The sequence below is a fragment of the Orycteropus afer genome, unplaced genomic scaffold (assembly GCF_000298275.1).
Source record: "Orycteropus afer afer isolate SDZICR_OR568_19922 unplaced genomic scaffold, OryAfe1.0 scaffold00644, whole genome shotgun sequence".
NCBI classification, from domain to species: Eukaryota; Metazoa; Chordata; class Mammalia; order Tubulidentata; family Orycteropodidae; genus Orycteropus; species Orycteropus afer.
This window is the reverse complement of record NW_006922231.1, coordinates 324,955-333,542: the sequence shown is the minus strand read 5'-3', so window position 1 is coordinate 333,542 and position 8,588 is coordinate 324,955. Positions and strand designations below refer to the sequence as shown.

At 41.2% G+C, this 8,588-nt stretch overlaps 1 protein-coding gene across 1 annotated transcript in view; it reads right to left on the bottom strand.

The window, feature by feature from the left end:
- ABCB4 (ATP binding cassette subfamily B member 4) overlaps positions 1-8,588 on the bottom strand; it is a 125,109-nt gene that overhangs the window by 16,124 nt on the left and 100,397 nt on the right. Inside the window, exon 25 of the mRNA XM_007956621.2 lies at positions 5,252-5,479. Within this exon, the coding sequence (XP_007954812.1) occupies positions 5,252-5,479 (228 nt within the window). The remainder of the gene's footprint in view (positions 1-5,251; positions 5,480-8,588) is intronic.

Sequence of the window (8,588 nt, the reverse complement as noted above, 5' to 3'; positions counted from 1 at the left end):
ACAACAGAAGTAGATTGCCCCATCTTCCTTCTGAGGAGTGGCTGGTGGGTTTGAACTGCCAGCCTTCTGGTTAGCAGTCAAATGCCTCAGCATTAAAAAGGTAGGAGCTATATACATATGTATAAACAAACATCTTCGAGACTTTCCAGAGAATTATGCTGAGGGAAAAAAGTCAACCCCCAAAGGTTGCAAACTATGTGATTCCATTTATATAACATTCTTAAATTGCAAAACTGTAGAAATGGAGAACAGACTAGTGGTTGCCAGGGGTTGGTGGGGAGATACATGAGGGAAAGAGGAGTAAGCCCAGTAGGGAGGTAGGTTTGGCTGTAACAGGGCCACATGAAAGATCCTTTTGGTGGTGGAAATGTTCTGTATCCTTACTGTGGTAGTGGATACATGAATCTTCACATGCAGTAAAATTGTACAGAACTAAAATACACCCACTCCTCACTTATCAGTAATGTGAAAATCGGCATTGTGCTGCAGAACTTCAGTGATTAAATGCTCCTCAGGTTTTAGGAGTCATTTTGCAGGTGGCCCCATGGAGCTGCTCCCTCCTCTGGAACCAGTCTACAATTCCTCAGTCTCTCCCTGTGACTCCCACCTTACTTAAGGTGGGTGTGTTGACTTGTGCCATTTTAAACTACAGGTAGAGCTGACTGGGTCAAGATTTGCAGCCAGGAAGGGACCAGTCCTACCCAGACTCATGAAGAGTTCCTGCTCTCCAAAAAATGCTCACCCACCTGAGACTGTTGCCTATTGGCCCCAGCACCCCCAAACACACAAACGGAATACATGGCAAAGTGACTACTGCAGGTCCTGTCTGCACCTCTCTGCTGCCTTCTCACAGATTCATGGCCCAAAGCCACAGCTCTGCTCAGAGGTTGGGGTGACAAGGGAAGGCAGGTGGATGGAGCCTGTCTGCAGGTTAATAGCCCAAAGCCCCAGTGTCTGGCTTTTCTTCCTTCTCTCTTTTACTTTATTCACACCCAAGACAGGGGACAGGGGTGGGATGTGAGGGATCAAGGACTTGGGACTCAGGAGGGAGTCATTCTCCCATTCAGAACACTGTTGTTGGTTGTGTTGTAGTTAGTTGCCATTGAGTCATCTCCAACACATAGCAACCCTATGCACAGCAGAATGAAACACTGCCCGGTTTTGTGCCAGACTCACAATCCTTGCTATACCCGAGCCCGTCATTGCAGCCACTGAGTCTATCCATCTGGTTGAGGGCCTTCCCCTTCTTCGTTGACCCTATGCTACCAAGCATGATATCCTTCTCCAGTGAATGGTTCCTTTTGACAACATGACCAAAATAGGTGAGACGAAGTCTGGCCATTCTCACTTCCAAGGAGCATTCTGGCTGCATTTCTTCCAGGACAGATTTGTTAGTCTTCTTAGCAGACCATGATACTGTCAGCATTCTTCATCACAACTCAAAAGCATCAACTCTTCTTCGGTCTTCCTTATTCATTGTTCAGCTCTCAGATGTATAAGAGGCGATTGAAAATACCATGGATTGGGTTAGGTGCACCTTAATCTTCAAGGAGACATCTTTGTTCTTCATCACTTGAAAGAGGTCTTTTGCAGCAGATTTGACCAATGCAATATGTTGTCTGATGTCTTGACTGCTGCTTGCATTGGGGTTGATTGTAGAACCAAGTAATATGAAATCCTTGACAACTTCAATCTTTTCTCCATCCACTGTGAAGCTGTTTACTGGACCAGTTGTGAGGTTTTTGTTTTCTTTGTATTGAGGTGTAATCCATACTGCAAACTGTAGTCTTTAATCTTCATCAGTAAGGGCTTCAAGTCATCCTCACTTTCAGCAAGCAAAGTTGTGTCATCTGCATATTGCAGGTTGTTAATGAGTCTTCTTCCTCCAATCCTGATGCCACGCTTTTCTTCATATAATCCAGCTTCTTGGATTATTTGCTCAGCATACCAGCTGAATAAATATGGGGAAAGGATACAGCCTTGGTGATAGGCTACACTCCTTTCTTGAGTTTGAACCATGCAGTATCCCCTTGTTCTGTTTGAAGGACAGCCTCCTGATCTACATACAGCTTCCTCATGAATACAATTAAATCTTCTGGAATTCCCATTCTTCTCAGTGTTATCCATAATTTGTTATGATCCAAACAACTGAATGCTTTTGCATAGTCAATAAAACGTAAGTAAACATCTTTCTGGTAGTCTTTGCTTTCAGCTAAGATCCATCTGACATCAGCAGTGATATCCCTTGTTCCATGTCCTTTTCTGAATCCAGCTTGCATTTCTGGAAGATCTCTGTCAATATACTGCCGCAACTGTTTTTGAATTATTTTCAGTAAGATTTTTACTTGCATGCGGTATTAATGATATTGTTCAATAATTTCCACATTCTGTGGGATCACCTTTCTTTGGAATAGGTCCAAATAAGGATCTCTTCCAGTCAGTTGGCCAGGTAGCTGTCTTCCAAATTTCTTGGCATAGCCGAGTGAATGCCTCCAGTGCAGCATTCATTTGTTGAAACATCTCAATGTTATTCCATTAATTCCTGGAGCTTTGTTCTTCTCCAATTCCTTCAGTGCAGCTTCGACTTCTTCCTTCAATACCATTGGTTCTTGATCATGTGTCACCTCCTGAAATGGATGAAGATCAACCAGTTCTTTTTGATACAGTGATTCTGTGTATTCCTTTCATCTTTTTTGATGCTTCCTGCATAATTCAGTATTTTGCCAACAAAATCTTTCAGTATTGCAACTCAAAGCTTAAATTTTTTCCTCAGTATTTTCACCCTGAGAAATGCCGAGCATGCTTTTCCCTTTTGGTTTTCTAACTCCAGGTCTTGGCACATTTCATTACACTAAGTGGCTTTGTCTGCTCGAGCTGGTCTTTGAAATCTTCTATTCAGCTCTTTTATCTTGTCACTGCTTTCATTTGCATTAGTTAGTCTCTACTCAATGACAAGTTTCAGAGTCTCTTCTGATATCCATTTTGGACTTTTTCTCCTTTCTTGTCTTTTAAATGACCTCTTGCTTTCTCCATGGATGACATTCCTGATGTCATCCCACAATTCCTCTGGTTTTTAGACACTGGTGTTCAATGCATCAAATCTATTCTTTAAATGGCCTCTAAATTCAGGAAAGATATTGTCAAGGTCATATTTTGGCTCTTGCAGATTTGTTTTAATTGTGTTCAACTTTAACTTGAACATGCATATGAACAGTTGATTGTTCCACAGTGAGCTCCTGGCCTTGTTTTGGTCAAAGATACTGAACTCCTACATTGCCTCTTGCCACAGATATAGTCAATCTGATTCCTGTGTATTCCATCTGGGAAATCCATGTGTATAGTCGTCTCTTATGTTGTTGCAAAAAGGTATTTGCAATGCATACATTGTTGGTCTTGCAAAATTCTATTATGTGATCTCCAGCATTATTTCTATCATCAAGTCCATATTTTCCAACTACTGGTAACTCTTCTTTGTTTCCAACTTTTGCATTCCAATCATCAATGATAATCAACACATCCTGATTGCATGTTCGGTCAATTTCAGACTGCAGAAGTTGGTAGAAATCTCCAATTTCCTCATCTTTGGCTATGATGTTTGGTGCATAAATTTGAATAATAGTAGTATTAACTGGTCTTCCTTGGAGGCATATGGATATTATCCTATCACTGACAGTGTTGTACTTCAGGACAGATCTTGAAACACTCTTTGTGACAATGAATGCCACACCATTTCCCTTCAATTTGTCATTCCCAGCATGGTAGATCACATGGTTGTCTGATTCAAAATGGCCAAAACTGGTACATTTCAGCTCACTAATGCCTAGGATATTGATCTTTATGCATTTTATTTCATTTTTGACAACTTCCAATTTTCCTAGATTCATACTTCATGCATTCCATGTTCCAACTATTAATGGATGTTTGCATCTCTTTCTACTCATTTTGAGTTGTGCCATATCAGCCAATGGAGGTCCTGAACGTTTTACTCTATTCATATCATTAAGGTCATCTCTACTCTGAGGAGTCAGTTCTTCCCCAGTCAAATTTTGAGTGCCTTCCAACCTGATGGGCTCATCCTCCAGCATTATGTTGGACAGTGTTTCACTGCTATTCATAAGGTTTTCACTGTCCAGTTCTTTGAGAAGTGGATGGCCTCTTCCTTCTTCCAAGTCTGTCTTAGGCCAGAAGCTCTGCTGAAACCTGCCCACCATGGGTAACCCTGCTGGCATTTTGTAACATGGTGGCATAGCCTCCAGCCTTACAGTAACATATAAGCCACCACAAGATAAGTTCATCTCCCTTTTGTTGTTGTTGTTGTTTGCCGTTGAGTTGGCCCCGACTATAGCGACCCCTCCTTGGGTTTCAGAGGCAGTATCACTACAGAAGTAGGATTGCCCAACCTTCCTTCCGAGGAGTGGCTGGTGGGTTTGAACCGCTAGCCTTCTGGTTAGCAGTCAAGTGCCTTAGGCACTATGCTACCAGATCTCCCTTAGTTGTTTTTAATCCTTCTGCACCTGCCTATCTCAGTCAAGGGGCTTAAAATAGAGCCTCCACAAGCAAAAAGCAGCCCCCAAGCCCTGGCCCACCTACTTCAGGCCCCAGACTTAATAAATAGCCACCATCAAGTGAAAAGCAGGCACTGAGCCCCGGCCTGCCTACTTCAGGCTCCAACCTTAAAATACAGTTGTGTATTCAATATGAAATGTTGGATAAAGAGAAAGTTGGTAAGTGAGGAGTAGGTGTACATACATATACAATTACAAGTAAAACTGGGGAAACCTGAGTAAGATTAGTGGATCATATCAACGTCAATATTCTACTTGCAATATTATACTAAGGTTTTGCAAAATGTTATCATTGGAGGAAACTGGTTAAAGGGTAAATGAGAGCTCTGTATTATTCTTTACATTTTCATTTGATTCTATAATTATCTCAAAAAAATTACTTAAAAAAAGTACCATAGGCCTAAACTAAACATCCATTAGTTGTAATCTGAGATACGGTGCTTTCGGCATATATCACCTTATTTGCTTCTCACAACCTTCATATGAAGTGGCATATATTCCCATTTACCAATAACAAAACTTGGTATCATGAAATTAAGAGTCTCATCCAAAGCCACAATACTAGTACATAGACTTAAATTCTGTTACAGGGTATTGTAGGTGTATAGTTTGGGGAACTGTTTTTGGAATAAAAACAGTTTGCAACTGATTCCAATGTTAGCCTAAGAAGTTACCAGTTAACTTACCTGGGGTAATGTCTCGATGAAAGGATGTATGTTGGCTGCTTTGGCTGCACTCACAATTTCATCTTGTGATACTACCCGGCTATTGTCTCCATAGCCAATATTCTCAGCAATGCTGCAGTCAAACAGTACAGGCTCCTGAGACACAATTCCAAGTTGAGCTCTGAGCCACTGGACATTAAGTTTCTTTGCTTCTTGACCATCTAGGAGCTGAAAACCAAACTCCACAAACTATAAGAGCAGTTGGAAAGAAAAAGAAACCTAAACAATAAATCAGTAGGTTAACCATCTGGAGGACCTCGGCATGCGAACAACCAAACTCACTGCCATCAAGTCAATTCTAACTCATAGCAACCCCAATTGGGTTTCTAAGACTGTAAATCTTGACAGAAACAGTCTGCTCCATCTTTCTTCTGCAGAGTTACTGGTAAGTCTGAACCACAAACCTTTTGGTTAGCAGCCAAATACTTTACTACTCCACGGGAGGAAGGTTAGGCAATCTACTTCCATAGTGATACCGCCTTGGAAACCCAAGGAGGGATCACTATGAGTCAGGTCTGACTCAACGGCACATAACAACAACAACACTACACCACCAGATCTCCTTACGTGAACAACAGCAATTATGAAATACCAACCTCAGAGCCTCCAAGCACTTACAGTGTTGAAGGGCAACAGACCAACAAGATGATTTTGATGGCCCTATCTTGATCTAAACTGCAAAATGGTGGCATTTGTCCTAGTAAATTTGGCCCTGACTTTCTACATTCTTTTTTTTCTTTCTAATTTTTATTGTGATATGGGCGAAAGTTTACAGAGCAAATTTATTTTTCCATACATCAGTTCATACACACTTTGTTTCATGACATTGTGACAATCCCACAATGTACAGCTCTCTTCCAACTTTCTCCATATAGTCACCTCTTCCCTGTGTTCTTCTTTGCTATGCATTCCTGTCCCCCTTGAACTATCTCCCTGTGCAAATAGTGCCCTTCTGTTCTCCCATGACTGATTGTGCTAAGGAGTTTATTTACCTGGTGTAAATGTTCACCCTATATGCCTATCTACTGTTTGGCTGGAAGGTAGGGAGTAAGTTCAATTACAGGCCTGAATGATAACTAAAGGCCACAGTCTCAAGGGTTTTACCAGGCTCTATCAGACTAGTAAGCTTAGTCCTTTTCATGATTTTGAGTTTTGTCCCATATTCTTCTCCCACTCTATCCAGGATCTCCTGCACTGATCCCTTTCCAAGAGGTTGACAGTGGTAATCAGGCACCATCTAGTTCTTCTGATCTCATGGTTATATAGGCTGAGGTTCACGTGTTCCACTAGTCTCTTGAACTAATTGTTTCCAGGCGTCTTTGGTTTTCTTCATTCTTCTTTGCTCCAGCTGAGGAGAGACTAAATGTTGCACCTAGATGGCCTGTGGCAAGCTTTTAAGATCCCAGTCACTACTCACCAAAGTACGATGTAGAACAATGTTTTTGTGTAGTATGTTATGCCAATTGAGTTTGATGTCCCCCATGACCATGGTCCCGAGCCCACAGGTCCATCAACTCACTCCATCTTAGCTGTGGCTAAGAAGTTATCATAACTTTGCCCCCTGTTATTTCTATTTATATGGATATTCTTATAGCACATACAAATATGTATGTAGAAATATCATCTGCCAAGCTTATATATGTTTTTTTAGGTTCTGTTGAGTAAGCTACAACTCATAGCGACAACAGAATCAAACACTGCCTGGTCCTGCGCCAGCCTCAAAATCCTTGCTATGTTTGAACCCATCGTTGCAGCCACTGTGTCAATCCATCTCATTGAGAGCCTTCCCCTTTTTCACTGATTCTCCACTTTATCAATCATGATACCCTTCTCCAGGAAATGGTCCCTTCTGACAACATTACCAAAGTAGGTGAGATGAAGTCTGGTCATTCTTGCTTCCAAGGAGCATTCTGGCTGTACTTCTTCCAATATAGCTTTATTTGTTCTTCTGGCAGTCCATGGTACTTTCAGTATTCTTTCCAACACCATAACTCAAAAGCATCAACTCTTCTTCAGTTTTCCTTATTCATTGTCCAGCTTTCATATGCATATGAGGCTACTGAAAATACCATGGCTCAGATCAGCTGCACCTTAGTCTTCAAAATGACATTTTTGCTCTTCAGCACTTTAAATATATCTTTTGCAACAGATTTGCCCAGTGCAATATGACACCTGATTTCCTGATTGCTGCTTCCATTAGTGTTGATTATGGAACCAAGTAATATGAAATCTTTAACAACCTCAATCTTTTCTCCATTCATCATGAGGCTGTGTATTGGTCCAGCTGTGAGGATTTTTGTTTACTTTATGTTGAAGTGTACTCCATACTGTACACTGTAATCTTTACTCTTCATCAGTAAGTGCTTCAAGTCATATTCACTTTCAGCAAGTAAGGTTGTGTCATCTGCATATTGCAGGTTGTTAATAAGTCTTCCTCCAATTCTGATACTGTGTTGCTCTTCATATAGTCCAGCTTCTTGGATTATTTGCTCAGCATACAGATTGAATAAGTATGGTAAAAGGATACAACCCTGATACTCTCTATTCCTGATTTTAAACCATGCAGTATTCCCTTGTTCCGTTCAAATGACAGCCTCCTGGTTTATGTACAGGTCCCTCAGCAATTAAGTATTCTTGAATTCCTATTCCTTTCAATGTTTCCATAATTTGTTATGATCCACAAAGTCAAATGCTTTTGCATAGTCAACAAAACACAAGTAAAGATCTTTCTGGTATTCTTTGCTTTCAGGCAAGATCCATCTGACTTCAGCAATGATATCTTTTGTTCGATGTCCTCTTCTGAATCCAGCTTGCATTTCTGGAAGTTCCCTGTCAATATACTGCTGCAATCATTTTTGAATTATCTTCAGTAAGATTTCACTTGCATGTGGTACTAATGATGTTTTGTTGTTGTTAGGTGCTGTCATCTCCAACACATAGCTACGCCATGCCCAGCAGAATGAAACACTGCCCGCTCTTGTGCCAGCCCCATAATCCTTCTATACCTGAGCCCATCATTGTACCGACCATATCAATCCATCCTGTTGAGGGCCTTCCCCTCATTTGCTGACCCTCCATTTTACCAAGTATGATATCCTTCTCCAGGGAATGGCCCCTTTTTACAACATGACCAAAGTATGAGAGACAAAGTCTGGCCATTCTCACTTCCAAGGAGCATTCTGGCTGCACTTCTTCCAGGATAGATTTGTTAGTTCTTTTAGCAGTCCATGGTACTTTCAGCATTCTTTGCCAACACCACAGCTCAAAAGCATCAACTCTCCTTCAGTCTTCCTTATTC